Genomic DNA, 21,128 nt, shown 5'->3' on the forward strand with positions numbered 1-21,128 from the left:
CATAATAACTTGCTGTGTTCTCATCTAAATTTACCATTTTACCTTATGCTGTATAAAATTTTGTTCTTTAAATTGTTCTTGAGCAACTTGTCAGTGAGTGATTTTGGCCTGAAGTTTGCGTTTTGCTTTGCATTTCAGCTTCAGAGTAGCCCTGAAACTGGAAACCTTCAGGAAGGGTATGAGGCTGATCGAAGCACGGACACTGAGAGTTTTGTTTCTCCAAAACTGACAGAAGTGATTGTAAAAGTCACAGAGGTAGAGGAAAAATAAACTAATATTCCAGTTAGACATTCCTGTTTTTTTTTCAATTTGATGTTTCATGGCTGCTTCTAGTTGGCATAATAACTTGACATGAAATATTTGCACTAAAAATTTTGTTTTTATTGCTTTTTAGTTTTTATTTGTGGACTCCTTTTGGTTCCAAAATGTTTTATTCAACTTATAGCAAAATAATTTAGCCTTGGAATCTCAATTGCAACAAAATTGCAGTTATGAAATGTCAATCAACTCTTTGATGTTTTTTGTAGTTTGCGGAACCAGCAGTAACCAGCACCAGTGGGGAATCAACTTCAACTTCTGTCAATAAAGAGTCTGATTTCTATGAAACTGATGACACAACTTCACCTTTTTCTAAAATGGAAACCAGCACATCATCCAATACCGGAAAAGGTAGCAATATGATTCAAATATTTGATATTTTTATAATTTGCCTTAAACCCTAATTCTAAACAAATATGCCCACAAATCATTGTTAACGGAACACATATTATTGCAAGATCACCACCAATTTTAAAACATGGCATATTTTTCAGTATTGTGTTTTGATAAAAACAGTGATGACTGTAAAACTGTTTATAAAAAATATGTTTGGGTATTATGTATTCCATGTTGACTGGTATATTTTCAGAAGTTTATAGTTAAAGGAAACAAACATATTGCTTTCTCTTGAACATAAAGGTAAAAACCTTTTTCTCCAGAGCTTCATGTTAGAATACCGTCAGCATCATCGCTTCAAGACACATCATTCGAAGACGAAATAAGTGAAACCACAACGACACAAATGAGAAATGAAACCAGCACCACATCAGAATGTGAAACTCGACCAGAAACTGCATTAACACAGGATGAAGATGTAAAATCAACCATGACTGGATATACAACAGAGATAGAAACAGGTTGATTAAAACACAAACTTTCTTTCTTATGTGAAACGTCTTATATGTAAGTAATTTTAATTGTTGATGTGTTTGTCTGTGCTTTTCTGCTTTGTAATAGTTGGTCCCAATTGCAAAAAGTTTTTTTTTATAAATGACCACACAATTTTTTTTAATATGACCACACATATCTTTATGTTTGCTATATCAATGTACAACATGTTCAATATCAGTCCTGCTTATTATTGTGTGATGTTTTTTTAGCATGTTTTTGTGTTTAGAAACAGGAAGTGTTGTTTCACTGGACGAGTCGAGTGAGTCAGAATCATCTACAGAAATTGCTGCAGCTCAACAGGAACTAAAACAATCTCAACAATTAAAGTTTCAAGGTACTTATGCAAATACAATTGGAACGCTTTCTGATCCTTTCCCATTGTTGTTCATTAAACTTCCATGGGTATTCATAAGCCTGGCTATTTATTTATTTTATGCACTGCTTTTACATTAAAATCATGCTAGTATGTTTGAAAATTGTGCAACAAGTTTCATTCTAGAGGCTGACTCTGCTTTAAAAACTTTAGTTTGTGATCAAAATGAGCAATTTTGACACAGAATTGGAGGCACCAAGTCCTTCTGGCCAAGTGGGTGAAACTAACAGAAAACCAACTCGGCCACAGCATGGAGGAGGGGCAAAAGTTTCAAGACCTGGTGGAGCAAAGCTTGGTGTGACTTTTGTTCCTGGACTTATAGATGATGCAGATGTTGATGTGAATGCTGCTGGTCCTTTGGTCAATCTTAATCAGGTATGCTTGATATAACTCTAAATTGAAAAGTCTATTTGTTTGTTTCATTTTTATCCTTGATGTATGAGTAACACCTGATGTGTTGTACTCATAATGAGTGTCATCGAGTTGCCTGTTTTATGTGTTAAATCATTTTTGTTTGATTTTTTCACTTTGGTAATTGGCGTTTAGTTCAAACCACTTTAATTTGATTCAATCCAGGTGGGTTGCAGCAATGCCGCTCAAATATGTTGCTCAGAGATACACCTGCGCTAAAACAGGATCATAACCAAAAGCCTTGTAAACAAACGGCATTTGTATCAACCACTTGTGATAGTTAAAACATGTAATAACCTAGTTCATTGTTTGAGGGCCAATTAATTCCTGCATTAGGGCTGATGCAACCAATAAACCTAAAAAATCCTAGTTTATTTTAACAAGTCTGAGAAACATATCTAAAATGTGCCTTCAAATGTTTGCATATCAGAATTAAAAAATCTTTTTTAGATTCTTGATGAGAATGAGGAGAGCACTGCTGTGCTTTTCACACATGGAATTCTCTCTGCTGCGCTCGGCCAGAAACGTTCGGATACATACACAGAAAGCAATGAAGAGCAACTCAGCAGTGCCCTCAAGCTGTGCCTTGAACAGTACAACCAAAGTATATGACAAAGTTTTAAAACATTTAAATTGTTGGAAACTAACAAAGCATATTTCCATACACAAGCCAATACCGGTGTATAAAAATCACAAGGTTTTGACGATTACTGTTGTCATCATTACAGATATCGGCTTGTATTCATTTATTCATTTAAATTATTGGAAAATATTTTCAATAAACCTGCTTGGGTATTTTTTTAGTAAGTAGCCTTTGTTAAAGTGTACATAGCTTTTATCCCTGCTTTGAAACTTGTATTTTGATTTGAGCTTTGCTTTTGGTCACAGACAGTATAATTTTATCACCCTATGTTATAATGCTTTTTCTACATGTTCACATTTTCTTCTTTCAAGGTGCAAAAACACCAGAGAAGCGAATGGAATTAATATTCTTCGGACAAGCTGTTCGTCACATTGCTCGTCTCTCTCGTGCACTTTGGATGAAACAAGGTGGTCATGCTCTGCTGCTTTCTTCCTCAGCATTCTCTGGTCGAGGCTCAGTTGTCCGACTTTTGGCATATTTATGTGGTGCCAGTGTGTTTTCTGTGGCAAAGAATGGGTTTGCCATGGATGACAATAAAATATGCATTAAGGAGAAGTTGAGAGAGTAAGTTTAACATTTTTTTAAAAATTTACACACTTAGTTGTTACTTGAGTAAATTTGCTTGAATTGCATCGGCCACACATGTACAACTTATACTTAACAACATTTATAAATAATTATATGTGTTGACATGTTTTAGTAAAGTCTTGCTACAATTAAATCTGGTAAACATTTCTGTCAAGTTAGATAAAAGACATAGTAACTTTATTTCAGTTGCGGTGTAAATGAGCACCTGTGTTAACAAGATGTGCTGTATATATAAGATCCAGATTATTGCATGATCTGGTTAATCGCATTAAAAAGCTTGGCAAATTGATTATGCAATTAACCATATTTGTCTGTATTACAGTTTGCAAAAAATGCTCCTACAGTTCTTTATCACTAAGACATTGCAATTGTGTTACAGTCTTATTAAGAAAGCCAGTTATAAAGCTGGAGTTGAAAATAAGAAGGTTATCTTGATGGTGGAAGAACCTTTTTCCAGTAATGAAGAGTGTTTGGATGATATTTGTGCTCTTATAAAAGAAGGTATATAGTAAAGAAAAAGACAAACTGTTCTGTTGCCTGTGCACACAATGAATTTATTTAACATGGCATGTTCACTTAGGGAAGTTATATTTTTACATACTAACCATTTTTATCCACCAAGACCTATAACTATCATGTCATGGAGTAAAGAAACATATTTGTTGCTCGTTTGTTTGTTTCACTTTTATCCTTTGTGAGCAGGCAGTGCTCAAATGTGGTATGCTCACAAGAAATCCGCTATGAGTCGCCTGATTTTGTTGCTAAACCTTTTTTATTATTTTTATTTATTTTTTATATTTAAGTTTGCTAAACCTTTTTTATTATTTTTTCTTTATTTTCACAATCCTGCTTAAGTTTCTTGCTTAGGGAAAATGGCCGGGACAAAAATAGAACCCACTACCTTGTGAACACAAGGCGGCTGCCTTAACCACTTAGCCTTTATTGGCGATTGATAAGTCCATTATTTATCAATATTAAAGCATTATTTGTTTCAATATATACAGGTCAGTGTCCTGCTTTGTATTCTCAACAAGAGCTGGCAATGATAGCTTCTGAAATTGCCCCTGGTGTGTCAACTGTAATTAACCCATCATCCACCCCATCTGACCCATCACTTCCTGCCACTGGAGGTCGACTCACAGCACTGGAAAAACTTGATCAATACCTCGACCAGTACTTTAAAAGAATTATGACCAAGATGCATGTGGTTGTGTTGGCAAACTTTTCAAAAGGTTTGATAGTAGATCCAACCCATCATTGTGCTGTTTGGTTGACAAATTTGTTTCTTGGTTGCAGATCAAACTTCGTGCAAAGACCCCAAAAACATCATTTTTGGCAACAACAAAAGCTTGCAGCAATTCCACAACACACTAAGAAGGTACTTATTTGTTTTGGTTTGTTTAAAAAATTTTGAATTAAACCAGGATTTTTAAACCTCAGTATTATTCTACCACCTACCTGGAAATTTTGTTTATCCCAACTATAAACTGATGTAACTAAATTGTGTTCTACATACCTAATGTTTAGAAACACACAGGTGAATCTGGTTAATTGCATAGCAGGTAATTGCATAATTCGTTATTTAAAGCAAAAGGTTTGGCAAACTAGGTATGTGTTTAATCGGATTTGTCTGTATAGGTATGCACAAACCATTCAATTTTACAATCAGTGAATCAGTAAAAGATTTGACTCCTTTAAAACTATTTTTTTATTGTCACAGATGCCCTGATCTTCTTACACAGTTTGCATGCATTGACTTGTATCGCGCATGGGATCATGCATCATGGCAGATGGTAGCACATCATCACTTGCAGTCATATGCTGGATTGTGTGATGAAGGCTGCATGTCCACCATAGGTAAGTTGATAGGTGGGCAAAAATTTCACCAGTTATGATTTGCCTGCAAAAGCCTAAAAAAATGATTATTAAAAATATAAACCACAACCAGATTTTACACATTTTAGTTTTGAATTTATTTGGGCTAAAATGTATTTGCATTGCAGATTCAATTAAAATTCCATGGTCCAAGCAATCCACCATCCCTAACCAAGTTCTGCATGTCAGCCACCTGATGGCGCACATGCACCAAGATGCACTTCAAAGAATTAAAGGTTTCATTTCAAAGTTATAATTTTCTTTTGTGTTGAATAAAGTCTGTTTGACTACTGGATGAAGTTTGGTAACATTTGTTTTTGGTTACTGGAAGTTCTTGTTAAAACACTTGCAGTACCAACACCCTTTTTCACTTTTTAATTAACTACTATTTGAACTTTCATTTACCATTTAAAAGAGGCCCACCATATTTTTATGATGAACATTGAAATTTTGTTGGCAAAGATTATCACTGCAACCTTTTTAGTATTTAATAAATTTCCTAGTTATTGATTATAGTCAAGTTTTGAGTTAATTTCAATGAAAGCTTATTACAACTATCGGCAAATATATCTCTGACTACACAAATCTGCTATTAAAATAAAAGGGTTTCATTTTGCCTATTTTTGGTGGACCTACTTTTAATATGATCTTTATCATTTTCAGCCGTGCTTAATAGTGGAGCAGAGGAGATGTCAAACCCTTTTATATTTCAACAAATGGCCCAACTTTTTGTTGGCATTTCAAGGATGGTCAGGTCCAAAGAAATTTCTGTGATTCAGAGGTGAAGAGGCTGTGATATGGCTTTGTAAATAAACTGTAAAGTTCAAACACTCACCAGTCAAATAGATATTGTATATATTTTTTTGACATAAGCAAAAACTTAAATGTTTGGTCAAACACCGAGTATCTCACATTAATGCTCGGCCGAGCAGGCACGGTGCATTTTTGCATCACAAACGTTCCCAAATTCATGTTAGTTTTGCAGCAGGGAATCAATGTGCAAAATTAATGCTTGGGGCAGTTGGTGCAACTGCTCGGCAGAGCACCAAGCATAAAAAACAGCACCTAGCATAATCGGGTTCTTGCTCGGCTCGGCCCATCCATAATATTTATCCTGTACTGTACATGCTCTGACATTGTAACCGCTTTTATAATGATAATGAATAAGTAATTAAGTACTGCAAATAACTTTTTTATTTTCCAAAGACTTCGAAATTTAATAATTCAATCTTTTTTAAGAATTTACCTATAATATTTAAATGACAAATGAATTGTCAGAGTTTAGTATTCAGTATGCAATAAAATGGACTTTTAAATTACCCAATTCTGTTTAGCTAGACTCTCCTTCAAAACCAACTAACATTTTCTCTACTTTTGTTGCTTCGTCAAACCCATCCAAACAAGATTGTAACCCATTGCACATTGACCTATTAAAAAAACATTTCAAAGGTTCGAGCAAGCACTCAGAAAAGTGCGTGAAGCAGAAGACTCGACACATCGGTACCACAGAGATCGTGAGAATCTTCTGCCGAAACTATTCGATGCTCATGAGACAGAGAGAGCCTGGAAACAACATGTGGAGGAGGAGAGACAAGAATATGGGGAAGCACGACAACGGTGCTCCATCGAGGAGGATAACATAGAAATCCTAGAACAGGAATTGAATAGACTGAAAAGTGATACAAATACGGCAACGAGTAAGGTGAGAAAATGGAATTCCAACATTGGTAACATATTTGTTTAAAAGTTTTAGTTGTGGCTGTGTTGACAAAATGTTTAATATTTTACATCACAAATTAAAACACATTTGTTCAAATTTGGAGATAAAAAAATCAGTCTTACCCACTGCAAAGCTGTAATAAAAAACTAAAAAATAGTTTTATTTTACCAGAAAACTATTTTAACCATTTAATGTTTCTAAAAAAAACAGGACAACAATATTTTTTCGTTTACAGACCAGTCCCTTATTTGAGGTAGCCCTGCATGCATTAGAGTCACTGGATGAAAATAGTTTGAATGAAATCAAGCGATACAATAGTCCCCCTCAAGCGATTGTGGTAGTTGTACAATGCTTGTGCCACATGTTTGGGGTGGCACCTGCAAACTGGGAAAATGGAAAAGCTTTAATATGCAGAGACAGGTATAGAGCTATAGCAATATGAGCTTGTCTGATTAGATTTTGACTTCCATTGTAAGTTTGAATGGTCATGTATTTACATTGGCATTTAAATTTTATGTGTATAAGTCATTGTTGTTCTATTATTTTCAACTACATAAACAGAAACAATGAGGCCTTCACACAAAATAATGGCCTAACCAAATGCTAAAATTGTATTCAACTGAATATACCATTTTAAGTGGCCCCTAAAGCATCGGCACATTTGGTAGTGTGTGGTGAAAAAATCACTCACTTACTATTCACTTATTGTGTTAAATTTTTGTTTGTTCTTTGGAAATTTACAGGTTCTTTCAAGAGCTGCAATTTTATGACAAAGATGACATTCCCGAAAATGTTTATTACATGATGATGACCTACGTACAATCTCCGGAATTTCTGGTATGTGTTGTTTCTTCAAATACATTGATTTTTGAAAAGTATTCCTTTATCACTGCAGCATATTTTGCACACTTTTTTACACCAAACAATGAAAGGTCATTACATTTTCCAGCCTAGCTACATTGAAAAAGGAAGCAAAGCTGCTTCAACCCTTTGCAACTGGGTGCATGCTGTGTTTCATTATGCCGAGACTCTACGCTTACTGCAACCAATCTTAGATGCTCAAAAAAATGTCGAAGCTAAACTTGAAGCTGCACAAATTACCTTGGGTACTAAACGAGTCAGGTACAACATTGTTTCACACATACAAAGAGATTAAAGAATATTTATCCTAACTGATACCTTTGTAATGGGATTTATTTCATAAAACATACATTTTAAATTGAAAACACCATTTTTTCCAGGATATTGTTTTGGATTGTGCATTAACCTTTGATATGAAATTTCGTGTCACTTGCCATTTGCATTTTTATTGACTGTCCCTTCTTCATGCTTTCAGTGTGGTAACCTTTTTACCTATTACTTTATTGTACTTTGGTTAGGTGCAATCAGATCAAAAAAGAATTAGACTCAAAGATACAAATGCACAAAAATGCCAGCCTTGCAGTGAAACACTTTGAGAAAGAATTAAAGAATTTGGACACAAAAATTTCGAAGGTACAGTTTCTTCTACATCAATAAACCACTTTTAAAAATTCCATTGATTTTTAACATGTGCCATCAACAGGCTGAAACGTTGATGGAAAACATGCAAGAGCATGTTGATCACTGGAGGGAGCTCAGGAGCCAGGCTGCATTCCGGCTGGAGGCAGCTGTGGGAGACAGCGCAATTGTTGCAGCTTGTGTCACTTATTTTGGAATGCTGAACAAGAAGCAAAGGGATTTAGCATTAAAAGAATGGACCTATGCATCTGTTAATGTAAGCACAGTTTTTCAAAAGCCCGAAATCATACATATGATTGCACAAAAACAATCACCAAGCTGGAAAAAGCTGTGCAATATTGGGACCTATAAAGCTTGTTAAATATATGTTAAACAGGTTGCACTCACTGTTTTTATGAATCATTGTGTGGCAGAGTAACATGTGAGAGTGAGGTTGACATGCCAGGAAATCAAGGCCTCTAAACTAATATTCTGTGTTTAAAAAAATCTAAACAAAAACTGCAGGATAGTTTTTGGCCGCTAAAGTATGGGTCCAAATTATGTTAAATTGGAGATTGTGCTATAAAACAATATAAATTAGGTCATTACTAAAACAACTCTGTATCTGCTAAAAATACTTTGCAACAAATCTTTTCTACTTTTCAGGGATATCTAGATTCAGCAACTGGAGATTTCAGGATTTCTTTAGATGCTCCACAAAGACAAGCCACTTCAAAAACAATTGATTCAGAATCCTACAACAGCAAAACCGACACAGATTCATTGTGGAATGATATTGAAGATGTTGAAGGGTCAGATGACTCAAGTGATGATACAGCTGTGTTTTTAAAGGTGGATTTTTGTTGAAGTTGAATGTAAAGATTGACTTGGTCTTGTTATTGAAATAGTACTTGTTAGTCATCTTTATTTTTTTGCTTAGTTTTTTTTCAACAAAATTTGCTTAACACCATAATATAACAAGTAAAATGAAAAAAGCTATAAAATTTTCTACAAGTTTTAGTGAAACTATCCATTACCTTACAACAAGAATGGGCAACTTATTGCCCTCTGAAAGGCGTGGGACCACAGTCTAGTTATATCTCTTTTGTTTAACAATGAACTTTTAAATTAAACGGTAATAGTTGTCCCTAGGATTTGTTACATTTAAAAATGAAAGTCTGAGTATGTTCCTGCTTTGAAACATTGTTGAAGTTTACAGCATGGTTGAGCCTGATTGTTACAATCCTAAGCAAACCCAGGGTTTTAAGTTTGTGGAAGCAAGGGCTGTAGCTCATCTTGCAATTGTGCACATTTACATGAAACAAATACCTAAAGTTAGGCTTGCTACTCTCTTATGTTATTGCATGTGCATTGTTGGTGCCCGTGTCCACAATATCAGTACTTCCCTGGCCTGCACATGTCAAAAGGTTGCCCACCTTAGCCTTACAAATAACTGATATTTAGGTTCGCCCACATCTTGATCCAATCGACATCCTGTCATCAGCAAGCGAACAACGTGTTTGGCATCGAAGTGGTTTATCAAGGGACAGTGCAGCAAGGTTTGATGCCCTACGCTTGCATTCACTTTCTCTGTATCAGGATTTGACATGGTCCTTGATTTTTGATCCTGACAATGAGGCCAAAACATGGTTGAACGCCATTCACAAGCGTGTGAGGAAAGATATGGAAAATATTGATATCGTAGCAGGTAAGAAAATGTTTGAATTTTCGGTTCAGGGGCAATTCATTTTTTTTAATTCAGTGTTCAAATTAATAACCATGTTATTATAAATTTTAGAAGCTTTTTTTCCTCACATTTATAACCATGTTATTATAGATTTTAGAAGCTTATTTTACAGGACATATTAACTAAGCAATACAAGTTTTATGATGAGTGGTTGTGATTTTATGGAACCATTTGCCTAAATATTTTTGTGTGTTAAATTCAATATTAAAAATTGTGAAAAAATAACATTCTTGGTTTTTAGCAACTCCAGCATCCAACCAATCAATACCAGCTACCAGCTCACTAAGTCAGAGTGAGAGTCTTGGAATCATAGAAGACCGTGGAGGAGATTCATCACTTTCGAACCCAGCTAACACTGAAGATTTTGACAGCACAACAGAAACAGAGGTACATTAGGAAAAAAAGGGACTTTCATATTTAAAAAAAAGGTCTAGTCGAAAAAGTGTTGTTTCTGGATATGCACTTTGTTTTTCTTGTTATTTTGCTTGACACAAAAATGTGTAGTACCCTAAGAAAAAATAGCATACATCAGGGGTGTGCAAACCTTTGTTACTGTTTGGCCAAATACAATAGCCAAAATTAGATCGTATGCCGAATCTGTGTATAACACATGGTGATTTTACTTTTTTGCTTACCAAATATGCATCGGGCACATTAATTTGCTCAAAAATATATAATAGTTGGATCGATTTGCCAGTACATTTGAAATCCAAGCGTCTCTGCGGTCCGCACAACCTTTAATCAAGGGTCGCATTTGCTCCGCGGGCCGTAGGTTGCACGCCCCTGGCATACATCACCACCATATCTTGTTTGAATGTGTTTTTTGTGTGTGTTTTAACTTATGGGTGTTTAATCTCAAAAAGTTAAATTCCATTTTAATGTAAAAAACAAATTAGCCTCATGTTTTGTGGTAACTTTGGGTTTTAGCTTTCTTTCACATTTATGTTTTAAATTCTGTAATATTTATTCTTTAGGTAACTATTTCTGTAAGTGCAAGTGGAACCACAAGATCAGAATCAGTGAAAAAACAACAAGCTTCAGCACAGAGCACAAAAGGTGTAAGGTTTGCTGATGAGTCGCCTGATGTGGAAAAATCCACACCGGATGATGCAGAGGACACAGATGCAGAACTGATGAAAGATTTAGCAATAGATGATGTACGCCAAAATTACCCAAAGCTGTTGAAGCTGTTAATTTATCTTAATTTGTGTCAAACAAGAATAAATTCGAACACTGTACAGCGATCTGTTTATAAGTTTAATGGTGCAAATAACGGCCCATATAGACACAAAACTAATGTGGTACATTATATCACTGATAATGGCATAATCATTTGCCGAAGCATTTGAACAATAAAGCATGTCAATTTTTACGTCTATTTGGGCTGTTATTTTTAACATTAAACAAGAATAAATGTGTCATTTAAAAAAACACCAATATCAATTATAAAATTTGAAACTGAACAAATGTGAAATTTTTCACAGCCTGCAGAAGATGAGCCTGATGCACCGATGTTTCCCTTGGACCAGCTATGGGTGTGCAAATCCACTGACAAACATCTTTCTGTCTGTCTAGCTAGTGCCCAACTCCACGGGGCATCCCTATACATTACACACATAGAGCAAGCTGAAGTACCAGACATCTGCATTTATCGCAATCTAGTAGCAGAAAATAATGTCCATCCCAATTTCTGTGTCTATCTGGGTACAACGCTTCCGATACAGTTTTCAACACTCCGTGCTCCAGGTCTTTTTTCTGTCCCTTTACACAAGTTTGCCATCAGCGACCTGTCACTTAAAGAGGAAGGGCTGCTTGAATATTTGGAGCATGTTGTCTTGGGCCAGGAGAGATCTGAGTTTGAGGCTCAGAGAAGATTAATGGAGGCAGATGTGTTTCATCTTGAAGAGCATTTAGAGCAACTGGAGGATAATCTTCTATCCAGGGTAGGGAAGGTTTAATGTTATTAGAACCATACTGTTTTTTGGACAACAGTTTTTATGTTTGTTTATGATATACATCAAAATACAGCAACTCATTTGGTCTTTCACTTTTAAATTTCCTGCAGTTATAAACTAATGATTTTGAAACCTCACAGTCCTTTGCTGAAATTTCAAGGAGATTTTCATTAATAAGGAAAGATGTAATACATCAGGAATGTGTTTTGCTGTGTGGATGAGATTTTTATTGCTTGTTTTAGTCATTGTTTTGTGTGTGATACATATGGCTTGACATGCATTTCAAGAAACTTATAACCATGCCTTTCTTGTAGGTTGCTGGTGTTTCTGGTGCAATACTTGCAGATTCAGGCATCCTCAATGCTCTTCAGACATATAAGAAAGATACCCTTATTACTATTTCAAGCCTTAAAGAAACCAAATTGATGGAAAATAATCTGATGCAGGTAGTAAACAAAAATGATCATTTATTTTTTGTTGAGGGTTTTGTTTAGACCTAACATTACTAAAAAGATAAACACACTCAGTGGACAATAGCATACCTGTTGGTTTATAATTTTCTACAGAATGTTTTTTTCATTTTGTCTATTTTTAAGAAAATGAACAAACTGTCGTAAAATAAATGCCTTTGGGATATGGTTATTAAATTTAATTTATGACTTGATTAAAGTATTGTTTGATGCTTTTAATGTTATTTCATATATTTTATGACCTTAAAGAATTCATATGGTATGGGCACTGTTTTTGTTGATTTACATACATTTATTTTCAGAAAAAGTTTGACCTATCATTTGTGGCAGCCCATGGTTTAAGGCTGTTCAACGCATATGAAACCACAGCAATGATCAATCCAAGTTTGTATCAGCTTACTGCATCTCAGTTTGTCCAAATCTACACAGAACGACTGAAATCCCACATCAGAGGAAAATCCAATGCTGGAAATGCAACCAGTGGTGGCACCAGTGGATCTCTGATAAGGGTAAGCAAACTTGAAACCTTTTTTTCAGAATCCGTCGAGTGTATTACATTGTACCGAACTAGAAACATGTATTAAAAAGCATCAGTTTAAAATGTGATTTGCCAGAGATTTAATTCCCATAGGTTTGGAAGTTTTTTGCTGTTCTTTTTTACTACTTTTGTAAATATACGATAGTGTAATGTAAAAAGAATATGGACAAAACCTTTTTAAGTTTAATTTGATGCTTTCTACTAGTTTTTCATTAGGAATCTAAAAATAATTGCACCCTTTTTACTGTAATCAATTCGCATAAACATGTGTGTGGGGACCCATTCGTTTTTGCTTGCAAAACAATTATGATAGTAGGTCAAATAGGTCCTAGACCTAGAATATGGAAAAATTGAAATATATGGGGAAGATATCTTTCTAATTTAAAATTAAAGTAACATTACTTACTTCCATCATGTGGACTTTTATACTTACCCTTTTAATAATCCTTTTTGAATACCCACCAAAAATGACAAACCTTCTACAAATACTATTTTTGAAAGTTGTGGTACATTTATGTTACAGTCAAGGGTTATCGAGTTGAAACAAGCTCTGACTGAAGCAATGGTGGATTTGGCTGAAAAAAAGATGTTCAAGCATGACACAACAATTTTTATGACACTTGTTGCTTTGAATCAAATGGTGGTAACTGGCAGGATGACTGAGGAAGAAATGAAGGATTTTATTGGCATTAATGAAGTGGGTATAAAGTTTAACATTTTTGCAAACAAAGTTTATCGGTAGTTTGAAAAAAAAATTAATCCTAGTATGACTGACTTATTTCCTTTTCAAAAAAATACCAAATTATTAATATAGACAAACCAGTTTGTTATATACTGGTGAAATACATAGTCTGTTTAATCTGTTTAAAGGGTATTAAGAAAACTGTCCTGATTATCGCACAATCTGGTTAATTGCATTAGTAACTATCACAAAATGGTTATCCAATTGGGTTGTTGGATGATGATGTAAAACTAAATTTGTTTGTCCTTTGGTACGACTGTATTTATGTGCTTACAAAAATGACTCACTCACAGTATTTGAAACCCCTAATATTTTGGAAACATTATGTTTGTAGGAATCTGTACCACCAGCAGTTTCTGAAGTAATGTCAAGTCTGCACAAACCCGTCTGGATGTCAGATGATTTGTGGAGGGAGGTATTAACTTTGACACACAAATATCCCAATACTTTTGGCAGTCTGGCATGGTCTGTGTCCACCAAGTCGAAACGCTGGCAGGAATACCTAAGCTCAGCGCCTGTGTTGTTAAGTAAAGTACCATGCAACAAAATGCTTCGTAAGTGTTGGTTTATTAGTTGTATATTTGTGTAGAGGTTAGTAAAGCTAGCATTGTGTATGAATAAAAAACAAAAAATCAAAAAAATTAAGACAATCCCACAAGGATTTTGGTGCAGTTTATGACTTTATGTGACAGATTTGACACTTGGACAAAAAGCCCTATTGTGGAAGGTACTGCGGCCAGAGGTTTTAAGTCATGTTATTGATGACATGAATGCAAGTGTGTTAGGGGGTGTTTCAACGAGGAAAAACATCTTTGATTTTGATGATGTCCTTGAGGAAACGTCACAGCACAAACCAGGATTTTTTGTGCTGCCTAAAGATGATGAAGGTAATAAAACGTGGTGCTGTATGTGCATTGTTCTTAGACTTTGTTTTTAGGCTTTTAAAAAAAAATACCACTAATAAAGGCCAGCTTTGAAGAAGAAACAGTTATAACCACATGGATCTAATAATCCTATCCTTTTTTAGAATGTTGCTACTATCCAGACATTCACATTCTGGAAAAGGCAAACGTAAAGGATATTATCTGTATTGAAAGGTAAGGCATTTCTTTTACTTTGCAAAGAATTTCTTTTTTTGTTGTGACTATAAAAGACATGAACTAAGTTGGTGAAGACTAATGATAGTTATTAGTTGGTGAAGACTAATGATAGTTATACATCACATTTTCCAACAAAAGCTCACTAAAAAGTTTGTAAAACAATATTTACTTTAATCCCAATTACTTTTGGTATAAATTTACTTTATTCTCACTAAGAAAAAATACAGATCAGCTACTAGAAATTATAGATTAGCTGCTAAAAATTGGAGGCAGTGGGAATTAAGACAACAACATGTTAAAATGTCATTTTTACAAAGGTCTCCAGTTTTTGATGATGACCTTGGTGATGTCCTTGAAGACTGTATGATTCACGGAAGATGGTTGCTGCTCAAAAATTGCGAATTGGCAACCGAGTGGCCCGAGAAGTTCTTACAACTCCTCACATACATGACAAATAGGAGAAAGAAAAAAGCTGATCAGTCAGATGAATACAGACCAATTCCTACACCTAACATTCAACTTTCAATCCTCGGTGCCCATATCACTACTACAAAGAATACATCAACCAGTACTGAGGAAATTGAATCCCTTAGCAAGGCTCTGGGAATGGACACAGAAATAACGGTGGAGCACAAAGCTGTATGCCACCCTCAATTCCGACTTTGGATAATAACCCGCAACAAGCCTTGTTTAGAAAAGCATATCCCATTGCAGATAACACGGAATGCATGCCTTTATACAGTTGAGTCACCGTCGTCTCACAAAGACATAGTGAGAACGACACACCGACTACTCAAAGTGCTTTCTCTTTCCATGACACATTTAAACCCGGCTACAAAATCTGCTGTGAATATGGAAACCAAGTCCTTTGTTCCTTACAATGTGAGAGCAGCAGTCACATTCCCAGCTTATGTCCCCGTTGACAAGAAAAAGCTGATGTTGCAAGTTTCAATGCTACATGGTGTTCTACTTGAGCGAATGAATTTTGGGAGATCTTCATTTGCGAGCCCAAGTACTTGGAGAGACACGGATCTGGTGGCAATGATGGAATGTGTGATGATGGCAAAAGATGTGGAAATTGCAAAAAAACTTGTCAGCGAAGTGGTGACTAGCCAACTTGCTGAACAAAGGTAATGAAGTGTGATGTGCAGTAGAACATAAGAATTAGATGCCACTCATATCTGTGTGTAATCATTAGATGAAAGGGTGTCGTGTCCTTTAATTTAAAGGTTGCAATATGAAACATATTGGAATTGTGGATTGTTTTTATCCATGTATCCATAAGTAACCTCATAAAAACTTGAAAAAACCTAAATAGCTGAACACAAAAAAAACAGGCCTTTAAATGCTTTTGTGCAACATTCTATCAATTCTATCTGGCAGGGACTTAAAAATGACTAAGCAATTGGCATCGCAATGTCTGATTCCACCAGTGAAAGGTACAAAATACAAAGGACTGGCCTTGGACATTAAAAATCTCCTGGAACATTGCCAAACTTCAGAAAGTGGCTTTGATTTTCTTCATAAGGTTTGTTTCTACTTTTGCTTAAAAACTGAAAAAGCTTTACTTCTAAGTACATCAGGCAAGTTTTAGGGATGATAATATATTTGTTAGGTTAAAATTTGTTATAGACAAGCTTGAATGTTTGCATCTAAGATGTAAGACTATTGACTTTTCAACCCTGAAGAGAAGCTTTATGAATTAAATTGTATTTACAACGCCATTTTTGATTTGAATTATGTGAATCTTGTTTCAAACCTTACAGCAGTGGTTCCCAACTTGGGGGGAATTTGTGTCACAATAATAATGTCTTACTGGTTGTCTGTGCTGTGTCTTATTGCTGCATTTAGCCTACCATATATGAGCTGAGAAAAAGAAACTTATAGATCTTATATATTAGGCTATAGATCTTATAATTGAGAGTTAAATTTCCGTTCTAAGAATTACATTAAAATATTAATGTAAACGATATTTTAGCAAACTAAATCTGTAGGGGGAATTAGATTTGAATATCGACTAAAAGAGTGCACAGGAAAACAAAGGTTGGGAACCACTGTGGCTTACTGTATATTTTGTTTTATTTCTTGTGAGCACAGAAAGCTGACTTGAGTACAATTGGACTTCACTACACAGCAAATTTAAACACTGCAGCAAAGTCCGGTGTTTCCCTATCCACCACCTTACATACCATTTGCTGTGCGAAAGAAGAACAGCTTGGTGCAATTGATAACAGCTATTTAAACTCTAATGCTTTGACTTCTGAGAATCTTCATATCAAAAGGACTATTGAGAGTTACCTAGTGCAGGTACCATTGATTTATTACAGTTTTTTTGTCAAATGTTCTTTCATTTTTTTGTAAATATCATTGAAAACATTTTGTACACCATATTTGTTCGATTGTAAACTGCAGCTTATAAAGTTTTTTACCCTACAGTCTGTGTGACTTACAATAAACAGCAGCTTATAATCGAGGGCGGCTTACATTTTTTGTCATATCGATATTATTATTTCTACATCCCTGCTTTTTTATTGATTTGGCGTTTAAAACTCTTTTGCATTTTGGCTTTCCACGTCAACAGAAGTAGAATTAGAGAATGATTTGCATGACTAACAACTGTTGACAAATGGTTGTACTATGTTGCATCATGAAGAAGTTTTATTAAACAACAGCACCTAATACCACAAGATGCAGCTAGCATTATTTTTTATTACCTTAACATGCTTACAATCAAGTAAATATGATAATTGGTGTCATAAAAATAAGCCATAGCTCCAGGAAATTTAAAAACAGAAAATATTGTGTTTGCATGTGTGTAATGTCATGCACCAAACCAGTGCAAAATAAAAACTTTTCACTAGTATTTAGCATTTTGATTTTCCCAATAGTTAAAAGAAACCAGCCAACCCGAATTGAACAAACACATTTTTGCCCCAACTATGATGGAGTTCTATGCATCTGAGGTTGTAAAGCTTAAAGCTGTGATCGAGCTTGTGACAACAGATCTTACTCTTTGTTTGTCAATCATGAAAGGAGAAACTGAGGTAAGGCTTGTTTTATCTCTTAAAGTGTGGTGATGTAGTTACTTACATTTTATTTTTTATTTTTGACATCTTCTAAACATTAACAATAGAAATTTGGTTGCTTTATGCATATGTTTTGTTAACAGTTAGTTATGAAATAAAATTTATAGTTTTGTGTGTAATACTCATCTAATATGCGTAATCTAAAAATTTGACAATCTTAAACTGCCTGAATGAGATATTATCACTAGTTTCAGTTAAAATAGTAGGCCTACTATATATTTTGCCACATTAAACATGTGAACAAATCTGTTTTTTAACTAGTTATGTTGCAGATGTTTAAATTGGTAGTGTGTGCCTTAAAAAAACACTTATTTTTTGCAGGTGACATATAAACATGAAGAATTGATCAACAAAATTATTCCAGACCAACTTCCATCATCATGGCAACATGACTACTCCCAGCTCTTCAGGTTCCACAGAACAAACAGTCTCAGTCAATTTGTGACAGACCTAGACCAAAGAGTTACTACTTTGCATCGATACATGGATATTGCAACACAGGCTGTTCCCAACATAACACCTACCCCAGGGTCAAATGAGGTTTGTAGACTTTTTTTCAACCCACTTCCTACTTTCACTGTTTTGGGGGAAAATCTTCACCAAGAAACATAATCTGTCATATGATAATACTAAGTTCATATTCTAACTTTACAAAAACATCCAGAGCTGGTTAACAACCTGTAAAAAACCTTTGTGTTTTAAAGAGCATTTAAAATGCTGCAAAGTGAATTGCTTTAGCTTTTGTTTCACAGTTTTGCAATTGTTTGAATTGTATCCAAACGTAATCACATTAAATATTATTTAGTCGATGCATTCTCGGAGTCGATGTTCATCAGCCACACAAACCATTCTTTCATACAATTTGGCGGTTTTCACTCGGCCCGATCTGTTTCTACAATCTGTGCTGTTTACTGTGGCTAAATCAAAGTTTCATGACCCCAACAAATACATATTCAGCAAACAGGTAATTCTTATTCTATTTTAGCATTCAAAGTATAATAATATTAGTTCTTGTGTTCGACATATTTGTGTGTTGCATTGAAATTGGGTGTTTAGGTTTCAGTTTTGACCTCTACACAGCTTTTTGCAAAGTGGGACTAATAGGTTAAATCAGTGGTTCTCAAACTCGGTTTTCGGGCCGCATGCGGCTCCCAACTACTTATTTTGCGGTTTGCACCAGACCTCAGAAAACCCACCAAAGATTGCTATTTTAGCTTTTAAAGTCTAATATTTAAGGTTTCGTTTTATTGCGGCTCCCTACACACTTAAAAAAATACCATTTGGCCCCGACAATAAAAAAGTTTGAGAACCACTGGGTTAAACTATTGCTAAACGTATTTTTTTGCAGTGAGATTAAGTACTACAAGAGTGTAGATTTTTTTATTGCTATTTTCTCTAGTTTGTTATGGGATCGGCATCAGATGACAGAGAAAATCATTCTACACCACCCTTGCCTTTCGGAAAAATATTTATTGATGGACTTTACCTGCACAAAGCTACCTATGACAGAAGAACAGGCATGCTGCAAGAATCGAGATCAACTAAGTTGTGCAAAATGCCTTTGTTGCAACTGACAGCACAAAAGCTGTCTACTTTTAAGAAGTAAATTATCTTGATCAGTGATTTTTTTAGACCATATTTGTAATTGAATTGACTTACAAACTGTTTAACAAGATTATTGTTGTAACATATAGCAGGAGATTGATAAATCTCATTAAAAAATGACTTTGTAATCACAAATCTAGTGGATTTTGTTTTAATATTTTAAATTATCTTTTAATGCAAGAAGATTGTTTATCTTAAGACTTAAACTTTTTAACACTGACTATCTTTTAGATCTGAAAAAACAGAAGAAGCAATGTTTAAATGGCCTGTCTGGCTATGCAATAACAGCAACCCAGATATGTTTTCTACATCCGACATTATTACCGAAGCCCCAATGCTGGTTGACAACCCAAAAGCTCAATGGGAAACTATTGGGACTTCATTACTGTGCAAGTTGGATTAAAGTTCCTCATACAATGTTTGAACTAGTGCCAATTGGTGTTCTTTTTTTGTGTTTTTTTCCTAGAGTGTGCCTTAGCTTGTCCTGTGTTTTAGCTACAAAGAAGATACATGTATTTTTTTACCTTTCCTTTTGTCACTGTGTGCATTACTGGATTATACTGTTTGTTGAATAAAAATAATTTGTAAGAAACAGTTGTAAATGTTTTATGTCGAAAATCGCAAAAAAACGAACATTGGTCAAGTTCAAACATATGTCTGAATTTCCTAATGGGATTCGATTTAAGAATCACTTGGTTTATCAAAAATACTGAGGTAAAAAGTCCAAATTTACGATGCTAAGTTACAATAAGTGTTTGGCCATGTCTTCCATATGGCCATCAATCCACAAATTAAAAAAGAATTGCTAAAAAATATGGCAAAAACATCATTTTCTAGAACTTGACATCCTTTGTCTGATAAACTGATCGACATCCAAATAACGTTCCGCACAATTAGCAAGGCAGGTCTCTTGACGACCTAAACTGGTTCCAACTCTGTCAACGCATTTGTCCCAGCATTCGCTTGACAGCTTGTTGACGATGGTTTTTAGTTGCATCTGTTTACAAAAATAACAGAAAATTAAAAACATAGTCTGCGGAGTATGGCAGCTGCAATTTGTTTTGTTTTTAAAAAAGACATTTTCAGCTGCATCTGTTTACAATAAGAATAAAAATTAAAAACTAACGCCCTTGGAAACAAGTCTGCAGAATAAGGTAGTTTCCTATGTGACTTTGGGCATGCAGGACCGAATATGTTTACTTTGCAATACAAATATCATCAGGTGTATTAAAAGTAGTAAAGAGGACAATAAATGTTGTTGGTGTAAAAATGTTCTGCAGAGTAAAAAATGGCATTTCCAGACCCTGACTGTAAGCATTGTTAACTATGAACAAACCCTGAATAAAATCAGACTGTAATTTTTTTTAATGCAGACCTGAGCTTCCATTTTCTTTTGTTCTTCCATGAGCATCCTCGCTAACTCTGGGTTGTCTTTCAGTTGCCGGGCAACGTCTTCCATCATGCTAGGGTCCATGTTGTTAAAAGAACAAACCCAATTTGCGCAAGAAATAGTTAACAAACCCACAAATGCACAGAAACAGAGTGTTTCGAAGGTTGCAGATTCAACTCACATGTCTTTTAAATCCG

General features: G+C 34.9%; 2 protein-coding genes across 2 annotated transcripts in view; one reads left to right on the forward strand and one right to left on the reverse strand.

The window, feature by feature from the left end:
• Nucleotides 1-20,133, forward strand: part of LOC145212580 (dynein heavy chain domain-containing protein 1-like) — a 52,913-nt gene extending 32,780 nt beyond the window's left edge. The window contains exons 61-98 of the mRNA XM_080080749.1: nt 139-255; nt 528-669; nt 978-1,175; nt 1,436-1,543; nt 1,767-1,957; nt 2,444-2,597; nt 2,948-3,200; nt 3,604-3,725; nt 4,229-4,456; nt 4,521-4,602; nt 4,945-5,081; nt 5,228-5,335; nt 5,763-5,880; nt 6,549-6,801; nt 7,055-7,239; nt 7,563-7,656; nt 7,769-7,941; nt 8,199-8,313; nt 8,384-8,575; nt 8,965-9,150; nt 9,763-10,006; nt 10,287-10,432; nt 11,020-11,202; nt 11,530-11,988; nt 12,315-12,446; nt 12,773-12,979; nt 13,532-13,705; nt 14,085-14,304; nt 14,443-14,637; nt 14,778-14,847; nt 15,168-15,980; nt 16,234-16,378; nt 16,948-17,157; nt 17,739-17,894; nt 18,258-18,476; nt 18,742-18,900; nt 19,336-19,538; nt 19,773-20,133. Of these exons, the coding sequence (XP_079936875.1) occupies nt 139-255; nt 528-669; nt 978-1,175; nt 1,436-1,543; nt 1,767-1,957; nt 2,444-2,597; nt 2,948-3,200; nt 3,604-3,725; nt 4,229-4,456; nt 4,521-4,602; nt 4,945-5,081; nt 5,228-5,335; nt 5,763-5,880; nt 6,549-6,801; nt 7,055-7,239; nt 7,563-7,656; nt 7,769-7,941; nt 8,199-8,313; nt 8,384-8,575; nt 8,965-9,150; nt 9,763-10,006; nt 10,287-10,432; nt 11,020-11,202; nt 11,530-11,988; nt 12,315-12,446; nt 12,773-12,979; nt 13,532-13,705; nt 14,085-14,304; nt 14,443-14,637; nt 14,778-14,847; nt 15,168-15,980; nt 16,234-16,378; nt 16,948-17,157; nt 17,739-17,894; nt 18,258-18,476; nt 18,742-18,900; nt 19,336-19,538; nt 19,773-19,944 (7,263 nt within the window). The 3' untranslated portion in view covers nt 19,945-20,133. The remainder of the gene's footprint in view (nt 1-138; nt 256-527; nt 670-977; nt 1,176-1,435; nt 1,544-1,766; nt 1,958-2,443; nt 2,598-2,947; nt 3,201-3,603; nt 3,726-4,228; nt 4,457-4,520; nt 4,603-4,944; nt 5,082-5,227; nt 5,336-5,762; nt 5,881-6,548; nt 6,802-7,054; nt 7,240-7,562; nt 7,657-7,768; nt 7,942-8,198; nt 8,314-8,383; nt 8,576-8,964; nt 9,151-9,762; nt 10,007-10,286; nt 10,433-11,019; nt 11,203-11,529; nt 11,989-12,314; nt 12,447-12,772; nt 12,980-13,531; nt 13,706-14,084; nt 14,305-14,442; nt 14,638-14,777; nt 14,848-15,167; nt 15,981-16,233; nt 16,379-16,947; nt 17,158-17,738; nt 17,895-18,257; nt 18,477-18,741; nt 18,901-19,335; nt 19,539-19,772) is intronic.
• Nucleotides 20,132-21,128, reverse strand: LOC145212581 (uncharacterized). Its single transcript, XM_080080750.1, has 2 exons — nt 20,917-21,128; nt 20,132-20,538 (listed from the first exon to the last, which is right to left on the reverse strand). Exons 1-2 carry the CDS (start codon nt 21,013-21,015, stop codon nt 20,368-20,370), a joined length of 270 nt encoding a protein of 89 aa, XP_079936876.1. The 5' UTR covers nt 21,016-21,128; the 3' UTR covers nt 20,132-20,367.

Source organism: Phallusia mammillata, chromosome 2 (assembly GCF_965637545.1).
Source record: "Phallusia mammillata chromosome 2, kaPhaMamm4.hap1.1, whole genome shotgun sequence".
In the NCBI taxonomy this organism is placed as follows: domain Eukaryota; kingdom Metazoa; phylum Chordata; class Ascidiacea; order Phlebobranchia; family Ascidiidae; genus Phallusia; species Phallusia mammillata.